Raw genomic sequence first — 14,567 nt, forward strand, 5'->3', positions numbered from 1 at the left:
GAAAAAAACATTCACAATACATCTAGAATGCTGCATAACGAAAGTCCATGAGTTTTGTGAGACATTTGTAAAGCTTGAGCGTTACTTTACGGGAACGATAAAATGCTCGACCGATGGGTGCCATTGACTGTTTCTGATGTCAAATCTAAACGTTTGCACTTTGCATAGATAATGCATTTTGTAAGCGTAATTTATAGCTGACCTATCGATCCATTACTCAGCTAAAACACAGCTTCTGTGGCACTAGCATGACCTTTGAAGAATGGGGATGGATAGAGGGATCATGGAATGTCCATATGTTGACAACAAGAGATGGCAATATGTTGTCTGTAAGCAGTCTTCGAACTACGAAAAACGAAGAAAATCATGGCATAGGACGATTTATAACATTCTGGGACTTCAAAAAATAGCTGGAGTCAATTACTTAACGGTCGCCGATCTGGGGCGGGGGGGGGGGGAGGGGTGACTAGAGATGTCAATGGGATACCAACTTTTTGGTATAGGTACCAATACCAAACCGATACCAACTTGGTATTTGGTATTTCAATCCTGATGTGTTTGGTATTTTGTTGGTATTATGAACCCTTACTTATGTTTGAGAGGCTAAGAAATTGGTAAAAAGTTGGTATTTCCCTCATCTTTCAAAGGTGGTTCGATTTCGGTATTTCACCATGGTTTTGGTTGACATTTGGTTTGGTATCGGTATTCCGATTTTCTGTAATTGACATCACTAAGTATGACACAATCTTATTTTAACGCAGTTTCTGATTAGCTGATAAAGGGCGCTCCAATCTCGCATTTCTCTCGGTAAGTGGTGTAAGGGGGAGGCGCACTCCATGCCTACCTATACCATGGAATAGGTAGGCTCAGAATCAAACTCGTAACAAATAAGTATATACGTAAGTAATGAGTCAACGTCAACATATGGTATGACACTACACAAGCGATACAATTTCAACCATTACCATACCATACAATTTGCATTAAAAATCGTCACGGATTTGATCGTTATTACTTCTTACCATAATTCGCCACTTTTCCGCTAAATAGTATTCCGTCCCGTTCCACGAAAGGATGAAAAAATAAGCATTTCGGGAATGTTGACATAAGCTGTTTTTTGGGGAGGGGATTTAGGTGATCCTTGATTATTGCCACTCATGGAGATGGCATTTTGTGAGATATCGCAGGATATCGAGAGGGAAAAGACAGCCCTCTGCATAAAGCTGAGGATGACGAAGACATTTGCTCTCACCTTCTATCCGCGGGCACCACAAGCAGCCGACGTTTCGCCGTTCCGGCAGACAACTTTCCACCACCCGTCTTCAACAGGCGCAATCCACTCTGTCTGAGCCGCACACTTCTCCACAATCTCACTCCGATCCCCTGATCCGCTCACATCCCCTCACCACTCATCACACTCTCCCTCGGAGCTCTCTGCCGCCGCCTCGGGCGTGCCGCCTCCGGGGGGAACACTGGGGCTGGAGCTCCACCGATCGTCGGCGAGCTATCGCAGCTCCGTCGGCAGTGACTGCGACCCAAACCGGCTCTGGCTGGATCCCTGGCCGCCGGCAGCGACGGGCAGCCTTGGCGGAGGGCGGAGCGGAGGGCGGTGACGGGCGGTGGTGGGCGGAGGGCTGAGGGTGGTGGGCGGTGGTAGGGGGGACGAGCCGTGTTCCCTGCATGATGTCGCCGTTGGCTGCGCGGCGGAAGACCACCGATGGTCATTCTGCGCCGTTCCTTGTGCCACCGAGCTGAGCCCCGACGATCAATTAAGGAGACCGCGGTATGGATCGATTTGGTCGGCGGGGAAAATTGAGCACGGAGGTCCTACACGGAGGCTGTGAATTAGCAGCCTGTTGATAGCCTAATAATAGTGATAATAACTAGGCTGTCTTGCGGAAAACTCGAACAAATCAAAACCTTATGGTTTATGGAGATGAATCACTGGTAGTCATTTTGGAGTCTGAACTAGCTGAATGAATTTAAGTTAGCTTGTCTTTATTCCAGATACGACTTAGTTTGGACAAATAGCTAAAGGATTGATAAAATGAGCCTCGCACTGTATCAAAATGAATATCGAATGCTCAGTAACACTGACATAATGAATCTAGCTTTCAATAGCAATGTTAATAGTTTGCAAACATTGTTCACATTTCTTATGGTAAAGCAGTATCAAACACATTCCGTTTCATCAAAAGGTTTCCAACTAAAATAGAAGTGTTGTAGAGTTGGATTTTGGTGTTTAAATTGCGAAATAGCTCCTTTCCGGACATTCACTATCCAACACACCGTAGTTGGATAATTGATGTTTGAATTATACTTTCCCTCACCAAGAATGTTTCCCTTATCTGGTAACGCTGACGGCTGATCATCCATCGAGTTAGCACCGAAGATATCACTGGCCCACGTCAACGTGCAATGCGTGAAAATGATCAACGAGAAAGACCCGTCGCTATTCACAGGCAAAAATTGTCGTTCGGCTCTCCTACTCTCAAGCACTGGGCATATTCGTGAAGGAAAAAAAGCACGGCTCTCTGCGGCTCTCGGCTCTCTCTAGCGATGCTCTCTCTATTCCGCCGCTGAGGCTTGATTCGAACTCTTACCCTCTCTTATCAACTGTTGCATCCTTTTCCGAGTACAGTGCTGCTAGTCCTACTTCTCGTTTGTATTGTTAATGCGCAAATAATGTCTTGCTCTCCTCTTCTCAAGCATATCGCCATGTAGGGGAAGTTGGGGCAATGCCGGAGTTGGGGCAAAGCCGAAATTCGAGATATTTCGAAAACCGTAAGACATGGATGCCACCTGTCAGTGATGCTCTGAAGCTTAAGTGACTACAATTATCGCATGTTTGTTACGAGTCGTCATTCGGAATACTTCGGCTGTGAGGGCGCCAAGAGCGTTTTCAAGGTACGCGTTCCTTGTACTACATGCGCCTTTGAAGCTGCTTTTCTTACTCATTATGCTACCGTTTGTCTGGCCAATTCGGTCAAGTAATCTTCAGCATGTCTTTGCATAAGTGTGCTGCCTATTTGAAATTTATACGGCGCGTTGAAAAGTAATGGGCCTGCAAATGAAAGTATGGCTGGCTGGGGTAATGCCGAAAACGTGCAATTACGCACGTTAAAGCACGCTACGTGGACTTTACTGCTGTAGAATAGCAACGCGAATTTTTAGTCACACAAATTACACTTTCAACCGACACAACGGCCTGTTACCTATAAGGAATTATTTACCTGGCATTTTCTTATTATATCACACAATTATAACTTGCAGTGTGCACCAAGCGTCCTCAAGCTCTTAAAACGCGTGTCAGCTTTGATAAATTCTGGATAAAGTTTGAGATAAAGTGGCAAAACATCAATGTCGGCATTCCCCGTAGATCATTTCTCCCATTTTCGGCTTTCCCCGCAGTCCGGGGCAACGCCGAAAAAATCACTTCTTTGATATTTTTAGTTTGTGCGCTTAACGGTATGCGAATTCATCAAATGCGCCTGGTATGTTTGAAAGACAAAAGACTGGCCTCTCGAATGACGCCAACAAGAATAGCTTATGTTGTCTACCTTGCGTGCTACGGGCGTCAGAAAAAAAGTATTCGGCGTTCCCCCAACTTCCCCTAGTGGATTGAATTACCGAAGTCGTCTCTCGGAATTGCGGGTTCATTGCGGGAGCTCGGCTGCGCAACACACTGCACCGCATTGTACCTATAATGGCATGTAAGTCCATCGTCTGCCATCGATGGTTTTCTCTTCCCAGTGCCACCGACATCTGCCAGCAGCGTCATTAGTGTGACGTCATTCTGACGCGTCAGCAGCAGGCGGCACCCCCCCCCCCTCCCCACCCCTACCTCATCCCTCCGGACCCGGAGCATAGCCCGGAGAACCGGAGAGCCGGATGACCGCTGGACCTCAGCCAAATCCGGGGGTACAGAAGGAGGGAGACGTAACATCGCCACAGTCTACGGCTGTCACAGCGACACAGGCGCGCTTCGATCGATGACGTCACAAGTCCCACCCACCACGGTCACCCTCCCCCCTCGATCCTCTCGCCCCCTCCGGTCAACCCGGTCACTCGCACGTTCGTCACGCCCCTTTGCGTTCTCCTGTCAGATAGCACATTGACCGGCCGAGAGGTGCCAAAGTGCAAATCGAGCCGAAGGTCGCTGATGGGACAAGTTTGTTCACGTCAAAGTTTTGCACGATGAGCTTGTTTTTTAGTTTTATTTTTATTTTAAACGATGAGCTTGTTATGTGATAAGGTCACCCAATTACTAATAAGAAATTAAGTTGGCATATTTTGCTCACATTTTATAAATTATGCTTAAAGATTATTGAACAATGAGCGATATATCGCCGTTCTCTTTTTGCCAAGGATACCAATACATAACTACCAGGCAATTCACGCCATTGACTGAAAATAAGCCTTTGATGGATGAAATATTCATTATGCAATATGCGAATAAATGGTATCAAATGAAAGAGCATAGTAAGTTTTTCGTTTTCGTTTGCATAATCTACGAAGCTCTCAACTTCTGAGCACATTATTATGTAGGCATCCCAATAACCACGCACGGACGAGAATGCTTAGTACGCACTCCATCCCCAGCACGCACCCGTGACCCCACTCTGCGTGCATTGTTCGCGTTCCATACGCCAACCTCAGCCCGGCTTAGCTATGGCAACGCGGATCGTGGGCGCACATACACACACGGAAATCGTTCGCCGAGCGCAGCTCTGAGCAGTGGCGGTAGCGGTCGCTAGCCATACCTGCCTAGCTTAAATGTTTTCAACGTAACACCCTTTATTACCGCATTGACTCGCCAGTCGGCCTCAGCTGCCCACCCACACAATACCCCACTGCAATCGATCCTGGGCGCGCCCCTGCCCGTCCGCCGAGGCCACCCCCCCCCCTCCCCTCACCCCCACGTTGTGTGGTAAGGTGACTACGATAGTTAGTACCTCGGTGCACCGGCCCGGGGGCGGTAGCGGTGGCAGAGGCTCGAGTGTTTACACCAGCTCAAGAGGCTCTCTCAGCACACCTCAGGACGGGTGGGGTGTCCCTCCCGACCTTCGAGCTGCAGTGTGTGACGGGCGGCTCGGGCAGGCGCGTGGCGGAGCGGACGGTCAGGCAGGTGGTTTGGTGCTGTGACAAGTGGCGCTGTTTATATGTGGACTGTACTGGTGTGGGCGAGCGGATCGGACGCTGGTAGTCAGTCGAACGAGAGCCAGGCGCGGTGGCGTAAACAGACACTGGCTGAGACGGACTGTATTTGAGAGAAGCGGGCATTGTCCTGGTCGGAGCTAACAGTGCGAGCTAACAGTGAGCTATCGAATCGCTCGGTGAGCCATCACCTCTCACCCTTTAGTGCCCTTGTCTCACCAGTAAACCAGTGATCTCAGTGACTCGGTGCCGGACTCGGCCGAGATTTACGGACTCTGCGACTGCAAACACCCTGGACTCTAAGGTGACATTGAGCTGTCTGAGGCGAGGATTTTATGTGTTGGTGCCGGCAACAAACATCGTAAGATTGTGTTGCGAAATCTCAGCTGGTGCACGCATCGGTATCAGTGAACCCCGAGCGATTGAAGTGTTGATATCGTCGTCAGCTAATCATCCGCATAAGGAAGGGTGATTCATTTAGGTTTAGCAAGTTTTGAAGACTCCACAAGGCCGCTCATCAAGGCTTCGCACCCATTTGCCTCAGTCAACATCATCCTCAACCTCACGCATCCTCCGCCATGTCAGAGCTACACCCACCCACCTCTCCCCCTTCGTCTCCCTCCTCTGGAGAGGCAGGTCCGCTGCCGGGCTGGCGGGTCTACCGGCGCCGCTGGGCCATCCTGCTGCTGTTCTGTCTGTACTCGATGACCAACGCCTTCCAGTGGATCCAGTACGCCATCATCAACAACATCGTGGCGCGCTACTGGGACGTCTCGGCGGCCACCGTCGACTGGCTCTCCATGGTCTACATGGTCGTCTACGTGCCGCTCATCTTCCCGGCCACGTGGCTTATCGATAAAAAGGTGAGCACGTGCCAGAGGGACGCTGTTTGCACGCTCCTTGAGACAGCGTTTAGTACAACTAAGAACGAACACGTATCATATGCTTGCCTACACCTTTTCATAAAAAAGAAATAACAAATAACGAGTGAACAATTAGGCGCTGAAAGAGACTTGAATTTCCCCGTCCATAGAAGCACTAACGATTTTTTTCGCTGTCTATTCGTGAAAACATTCTGATATGAGCCATATTGTTGAACGATTCTGACAGAGTTATTCTTTGTTACCGGAGCCAATAGACGATGGTTCAGCCTTCAGGTCTCTATAAGAAGCTGCAGATCATCTAGTATTGATCATCATACCGGTTATAGAAATATTCCGTCGCCATGTCACGTTCACCTCTCATGGCATTTATTCACCGAATAATGGGCACATCAGCGATCTTCCCTTTGTCCATTCCCACTTCAGCAAGCAGCAATCGTGCACATTATCAATTCTGGTCATACGAGGGCTTGTAAAGGCGGCATGTCATTGTTGCCTTTGCAGCATAAAATCAGATGTTTGTGTGGGGTTTCATCATATCGCATCGCATCGTCATTCGTCGGAAGGCGCAACCGCATTCCAGACAGACAGACAGACAAGATAATGACAATTTATGAGACAACAATGACAAAAACGAATATAAGTTCAACCTCTCTGCAGATAGTCTAATAAAAGCGCGCGAATGGCAGAAATGTTTTGTTTAGCTTAGCTATCACTTTCAATAAATGCTACCGGAATGCTGGTAGCTTATAAAACAACTGCTCTGCTTAAATTTGTATCCTAATTTAACACTTTTAGGTGACTTCCTGAATCTATACTAAACCATTTATGTTTTTTTTCCAATCTTTACTCAAGGCATGATCCTACAGAAGTAATCTTGCAAATTTTTACCGTCAATACTGATTGCACATCTCAAAGCTATCTTCATCCCCCCCCCCCCTCTCCCACCGCCATCACGTTCATCCGCCCACCTCTCGGCAGGGTCTGCGGGTGCCGATTCTGCTGGGTTCGTTCGGCACCATGCTGGCCGCCTGGATCAAGGTAGGCAGCCTCTCCCCCGACCGGTTCTACGTCACCTTCATCGGACAGACAGTGGCCGCCGTGGCGCAGATCTTCGTGCTCGGGATTCCGGCCAAGCTGGCGGCCGTGTGGTTCGGTCAGGATCAGGTCTCCTCCGCCTGTGCCATTGGAGTGTTTGGGAACCAGGTAAGGGGTGGAACGGACTGTGATTGGGTTTGCAGTCACTGGAGAGATGCTTAACCCGCGCACCGACGGGGGTCTACGCCAACTTCGCACCGACGGGGGGGGGGCGGATGACCGCCCCCCTGAGATCTCGAGAACGAAGCAAGATAGCGACAAGCGGTAAACGGCATCGGATACGCACGGCCAAGATCTACAATTTTTACTGAGGTCATTTTCAGGTCAGGTCAAAGATGACGTCACAGGGGTCGAAAAAGTCAAAATGGCGGCGCTAGATAAGGAGAGAGTTTTTCTCGAATAACTTTCGAATTAGTCAAGATAGGAACAAACGAAGGGCATCATCGTGATCCTCTCGTCAATCCGCATCGAATGATATATATGTTGACCTCGAAAGGTCAAGGTCAAAGATTGACCTCAGGTCACGTGACCTCGAGGTCATCATGTATATCATTCGATGCGTCTTGACGAGCTGAACACAATGAGACCATTCACGCGTCTGTATCTTGTTCCTGTACGGAGTTATTGGCCAAAAACCTTTGGTGACCTTTGATGACGTCACATGACCTCACAGCTGCCCAACAGCAAAACAGACCTCAAGGTAGTGAAGGTTGATCGTATATGAAGTCATGTATGGTATATGGGGCCATTCCGACCCGTTTTAGTGGTAAAAACAGGGAGTTGATTTTTCCCCCATTGACTTATAATGGGGAGGTCGCGAAATTGACCTGACCTTAGGTCACCGATATCAAAATTCCGAGATATACAAATTGTAGCTTCTAATGACCTAATAATATCCTGCGACTTTCAAAGGCCTCCGACATCTACTGTAGCTCTGGCACGGTGACAAAGTTGCAAAAAAGTGACTTGAGGTTGGGTCATTCAAAGTGACCTGGTGACCTGACCTTAAAAGGTAGGAAGTTCAAACTTGCACACCATGTGTAAAATTGATGAGGTTATAGTCATACCAAATTTCGCGGCGCTACGTGCCGCGGTTTTCCCGCTATTTGCGAAAAACCTCAGGGGGGGCGGATATCCGCCCCCCCCCGTCGGTGCGCGGGTTAAGGCAGTGTAGATTTGAGGTTTTGGACAATTGAATTATGACAGATGGAGAGGGGTTTATTAACGTTTCTAAAGAAAGGAAAAAGATGACTTCTATTAGTGATTAACACAAATGGCTTTCATTGCTTTAGCTCGCTCCCTTTGCTCTTTCGTTGAATTTCAGATCGGAAACGCGATAGGCTTCTTGATCCCTCCGGCCATCGTCCAGGATTCGGAGGACCTGGACGAAATCGGACACGACCTGTCCATCATGTTCTACGGCCAGGCGGCCATCACTAGCGCGCTGTTCATCATCATCATTTTTGGTGAGCTCCGGCACAAGTTGCGGTGCTCCGATGGTGTTTCATCTCACCATGTGCCATGTGATGCGTAGCGACATGTGTGTGTCATATCGCGTATGAATCGGTAACCAGGCTCCTCAGAGTAGGTATGCTGGAGCGGAAAACATAATTGATTTTGCAGCATCACGCTGTATTCACATTAGATCCTCACAGAACTTTTATCCGGAAGCCGGTCGCGAATAATTTGTTTTGACTCTGTCTTTTCACTAGTATGGAAGCGCACATCTGTGTCCCTCCGTCAGCCTGATATGATCGACAGCGTCTCACTGTTTTACGACTGTTCAGTGTTTCAAAACGAGCCAAAGCTGCCTCCATCGCCGGGCCAGGCCGCGCTAAAGGTCGCCGAGCCGCAGAGCTACGGCGCCAGCATCCTGCGTCTCTTCAAAAACTACAGCTTCGTCCTCTTGGTCATCACATACGGCATCAACGTGGGCATCTTCTACGGCATCTCCACGCTGCTCGGGCAGATCGTGCTGGCCCAGTTCCCGGTAAGGCGGGCGGTTGTGATGAATGCTTTATGAATACCTGCCAGAGTAACTCTGTGGTGTATTTATGTCGAAGCCAGAGCGCATTAATGGTCAGAGCTGAAAAAACTGCATTTGGGAGACGTGCAACTCAATGCGCACGTCCAAAAGATCACTGCCGCTAGTCCCCTGGTACGAGTAAAGTTACTTTCGATCAATTCTCGTGGGACATTATTTTTCCTTTTTTTCACACATAAGAGCACATTTCTGAATTATGGTCTTTATCTAGCTTAGCAAAGCTGTTGCTAAAATATTCATACCGTGACGAAGGTACGTCGGCTCTAAATTAAAACATACATTCCCATTTACATCCCATCATTGCTGCACCAGTCATTACAGTCACATTCATGGAAACGGTACGGCCGTCAAACTTCATGAAATGTTATAAAACATCTGTCCTGTCTTCTCTCTAATCCCGGTCTATAAACGGACAAACGTCGGCTGGGGGCTGTCATAATACAACAGTTGTAAATGACAGCCGAGTCGGGAGCGTTGAGTACATTGTGGCGTTCTTCCGGTGGCTTTATACAAAATGGAGTCTCTGCGGCGGGCACGGCCGTAGGTCTGAAAAAAAAAATATTTATAGCGAAAGCTGATATGCAGGATATTGGAACGGTGTATTAATATATAGCCACGCATTGCCAGATTTCCTAATGAAAGCAGGTACTCATGTTTTATATAACTTGCCTTTCAAACCAACTTTGTGCATACCCTTTGTGAGGTCTGCCCGTCATCCTTTCTCAAACGAATTTTGAGATTGGGCAGCTGCCAGGCTGAATATTTCCAGGGCCATCACGTTTCTAAATGATGACCTCGTCCAGTTAAATGGGTTTCAAGCCGCCGGGCTCAGGATGGGTAGCAGCCCGTTCCCGAGGACCGCCATCAATCACAGCTCGTAAAGTGGCCTAATCATGGAATCTGAAGACGACTTTCCTCGCAGGTTCATCAGTGTTGACTGGTGCCCAAGTTTAAGATGTTTGATCGGTCAGAGGTCATCCTTACTACAGTGCGGAAACGGGAAAATTATACAGAGCACTTCCCTGTCCGTTTGTTCCTTATACGGTTGTCATATACCTTCAACAAGCACCCATGTTACATGTATTACAATTTATAGGTAATAAATCAACCCAACTTTTTCTTTTGAAAAGGTCCAAACATATGTTTTGGGATGCTGACATCTAAAAAGGTTACCTTACCAGTTGTCACCCTCGGTTCTTCCTTAACTAGGACAGTAGCGGTGGAGCACCTTCAATTAGGGGGGGGGGGGGCACTGCCGACTTTTGGTCCCATTCTTTCCTTGCAACGCCTATAGAGCTAGTGTAAAAATGCCAAAATCAAGAGGGCACGGTGCCCCGGTGCCCCCCACCCCCCGTTCCGCCGCCTATGTTTTAGGAAAATTTAAAAGCACACTTTTCGACCTTTATAAAGGAAGCTGCAGCGGGCTGACATCAGGCGATATTTACCTTTTTTTCTTTATGCCCACTACTCATTCATCAGCGCAATATTCATGCTTCTTAATTTTTCACACGGATATCATGTTTCGTTCGCACACACTCTGGCCAGCTTCTTGTGTAACATAACGAAGTGTTTATATTTGACAGGGCGCCAATGAGGACGCCGGACGAATCGGTCTAGTGATCGTGGCCACCGGCCTGGTCGGCTCCATCCTGTGCGGCATCTGGCTCGACAAGACACACCGGTTCAAGTACGTCAGCATGGAGGGCAAAATCTAATTTGTAGCTTCCAGCCCGAATCGCAAGCCCTTCATCATCCCTTTTGTTTTGATAAAGCTAGGAATTATAGATGCGTGCGAAACACAACAATCGAAGTTATTTCCTTCAATTCTAAAACAAGTGAAACATGAAATCCCAATTTCAATGGACGATCATTGACGCTCAGAGGCCGGTGCATAATGTGCTGCGAGGGTTAGTGGAGTTGAGTGCCTGGAGCGCGTGTTTCTTTTTTCCAACCAAAGGAAGGCGCTATCTGATAGCAAAGGAGCTCGGTTAGCGTCTCTCGGGAAACCGACGACGACTCGCAGGCCTGGCAATGCTGGCATCCAGGTCAGGCGGCGCCGCCTAGCTGTCGGACCACGAAACTAAAGTACGGAATAGCTGTGCTGAAACAAAACGTCCTCGGGCCTGGCATCACTTAATTTCTCTAAATTATAATATATATTTCGTAAACGAAGAAGGAAAGATGTTCTTACATGTCCGTTATCCTCACCACGTGAAAATCGTTTGAATCTACAACCGAAATGCTTCGAATGTAAACATTGAAAATAAGTTTCTTGAAAGTGAACTTTCGATGAAAACGTCTTTCGTTTCCCAGGATCACCACCGTGCTCGTTTACATCCTGAGCGTGGCCGGCATGCTGGCCTTCACCTTCACCCTACCCCTGGGTCACATCAGCGTCGTCTACATCACATCGGGCCTCCTAGGCTTCTTCATGACCGGCTACCTGCCGCTGGGCTTCGAGTTCGCGGCGGAGATCACCTACCCGGAACCGGAAGCCACCACTTCCGGTCTGCTGAACGCCTCTGCGCAGGTGTTCGGAATTGTGCTGACAATCGCCGGCGGCTCACTGATGTCAGCGTAAGTGGCCGGGTCTCAGGGATTATGGACGTCCATTGGTCGAAATGAAATCTGGGTACGATGGGAAACTTATGATGGAACAAGATAGAATAAGAATTGCAAGCCAAAACTAAGCAAATTCCCTTTAACCCCTCTTATAACATATCTAATCTACATATCCTTTTACAGGAAAAGCATTCCTCTTTAAGACCACAAAACGAATTACCCTTTTTAGCGACCTAATATCTTACCTAAGTGTATGCTTGTGCGTTCAACGACTCATAGTCATAACTCATTCCATTTTTCACCCTCAGATACGACGAGCAGGCGTGTAACCTGCTGTATGCCGCCACACTGGTGTTGGGGGTCATACTGACTGCGATCATCAAAGAAGACCTCCGTCGGCAGAGAGCTCACGAGACCCACAGTGACGGCGTCAAACTCGAGAGTACTCGGATGTGAGGGATTGAGAGGAATTGACGGATTGAGGGACTGAGGGAGAATCTGTTGGGAGGGATTCTGAGGGTCGAGATGGGAAGATAACAGCGACGGTGTCAAACTGGAGAGTACTCGGATGTGAGGGGCAAGGCTGAAACGGGAAGAAGTGTCCGTTCAGTGGTGGCTACAAAACGCACAGTGACGGTGTCAAACTAGACAATACTTAGATGCGAGGGCCCCAGAGTCGACACTGAAGGAGAGGTCCCACGAGGCGCCCAACTATTGTATGTATAAAGAAAGAGTGTGCATACTTGGATGTGACCGGTAGGTACTAAGCCTGAGGGTCGACACGAGAAGAGTGTGCCCACGTGACAACATTTGTGTCAAACTTCAGAGTACTCAAATGTGAGGTTCGACACTTGACAGTGACACGCTTTTGTGTGTTGAAGAGGATGTGAAGGGTGCATGCTGATGGGAGCCCCGAGATCTGGTGGACAACACGTGCTGGCGCTCAAGTTCGGCAGATGGAACTGCTGTTGGTAAACGCGTATTCTGACTTCTGACAAATATGCTGAATGAAGGAATGTGTTTGTATGCTTGTATAAATGTACATATTAGAGGTTGTCCGACCCGAGTTTGGTGAGCAATAACACTTGTGGCCTTTATTTGATTTAACGGCTCAACAAAGTGAGTGGAGACTGGAGAGTATAGACCTCCTGTGTTTGCTGCGTATGCGTAAAAATTAGCAAGCAAGAGAGCAAATAATTAAACAGGGTTGTGTCATACCAGAAGTTGTAAAATAAAAGTAGCCAGTGCCATCGTCTCCTCTGAACACTGAATGAAATCAGCACAAGAGACAGGTAAGTACATACGGTCTAGAACTCATGCCGTTGACGATTGATACATGTTGCTTTACCCGAGTGGTATCGTGGAGCAGAGCTAGTTGCCGTCATGCGTACCAAAGTCCGGCATTAGCAAGGTTTGCGTACAATTTCGTTAAGTTGAATTGATACCATAAAAAGGTAATTGCAACGGCACATACAAAAATCAAACGCTAAGCTTCAATTAATTTTGTTCTGCAGTGAGCGAAAGCAAAGTGGTCGCAAGGTGATACTTTTCCCATCTGTACCCACAGTCCACTGCATGCTAATGAAATGCAACAACAGTTCCCTACAATTAATAGTTCCGAATAATTCATACCAAGATTCCAAGACCGCGCGCGTCCAGTCCGCTGGAGCCGGCGAATGCGATGTTAGACTAGCCCGCAATACCTGCGTGCGCCGCGGCGCAGCATTTCCCGTTTCACTGTCGATGTCATGGGGAACTCGGACAAAGCGCCCACAACACATCCCCGCTCCCCAAAGATCATGGGACTGGAGCACCGGCGGAGCCACAATGGCGGATCCAATGGCATTAGTTGCACAAGCATCTCTTGCAGAAGCCGAAATATGTCTTTTCTTCGTTTTCTTTGCAATTTGCATGGAAAGAAACGTTAAAACTTGTATTTGGATAAGGGTATTGTAGCGCGGGGGACTGAACAGGGGTGCGGTGGAGTGGGGGTGGAGTTGTTTTCGGGGGGGGGGGTACTTTCTTGGTGGGTCTGTTAGCAGGGGGGTAGTTCGTTGCCGATGTGAAGCGCTGGAATTGTGCATTTGGGGACTGGGAGTGTGTGCGTAAGTAAAGTTGATTTCTAGAAGCCCACCCGGCATACAAATGCATCTGATGGGAGATGCTTTCATTTTGAGGCTTGATCATCATCGCATTGTATAGACGTCGACTCGGTAACTTCAATGCTCGGGCAGGATGGACAGGCTCCAACCCGTGGGTAATCGACACAGTGAGAGAAGGGCTGGATAAGGCAGTTGGGGTCGTAATGATCACTGCCAAGCCATTTGTTGGCGTTTAACTTGCTTTACTGGGTGGTCATTTGTCCAGTCACCAATTCATCATCACTGGTCTACTCTACCCTTTTCAAATTTGCCCACTTATATCGTATTAGCGTAGCTGAATTTAAGTGCCCTCGAGAATCATTGGCTTGACTGTCCTAACCGAGCTGCACTTAACTCCTATCGGCCTTAATCTAAGATTCATTCTTTTATCATACGCACTCACATTCTCACATACAAGCGCTCTTCATTTATTCACCAAAATTTATTTAGTGCCCCTCGAAATCCCTCCGATAGTGTTAGGTGTCTGGCAACAATAACCTCCCCGGCGAGATAAATGTCTCTCTTATGAATCCACGTGTGCTCCCGCTAACCGGTGGCCAAGCCACAGGGCCGTCCAGTATTGCATGCAGATAATTATTCATCTTTGTAATTTAGTCGGATCCACAACACGTCCAATAGACTAATGATGCGAATTCGCGAATTACACCCGGCTGGTTTCCCTTT

General features: G+C 48.1%; 1 protein-coding gene across 1 annotated transcript; it reads left to right on the forward strand.

Moving 5' to 3' along the window:
- The first annotated feature begins 4,950 nt into the window (after positions 1–4,950).
- LOC122369809 (feline leukemia virus subgroup C receptor-related protein 1-like) lies at positions 4,951–12,997 on the forward strand. Its single transcript, XM_043344831.1, has 7 exons — positions 4,951–6,020; positions 7,020–7,244; positions 8,461–8,602; positions 8,924–9,126; positions 10,764–10,867; positions 11,494–11,757; positions 12,051–12,997. The coding sequence occupies exons 1-7, from the start codon at positions 5,736–5,738 to the stop codon at positions 12,196–12,198; spliced, it is 1,371 nt and encodes a 456-aa protein (XP_043200766.1). The 5' UTR covers positions 4,951–5,735; the 3' UTR covers positions 12,199–12,997.
- The last annotated feature ends 1,570 nt before the right edge of the window (positions 12,998–14,567 follow it).

This window comes from Amphibalanus amphitrite, unplaced genomic scaffold (assembly GCF_019059575.1).
Source record: "Amphibalanus amphitrite isolate SeventyFive unplaced genomic scaffold, NRLGWU_Aamphi_draft 001074F_arrow, whole genome shotgun sequence".
Taxonomy (NCBI): Eukaryota; Metazoa; Arthropoda; class Thecostraca; order Balanomorpha; family Balanidae; genus Amphibalanus; species Amphibalanus amphitrite.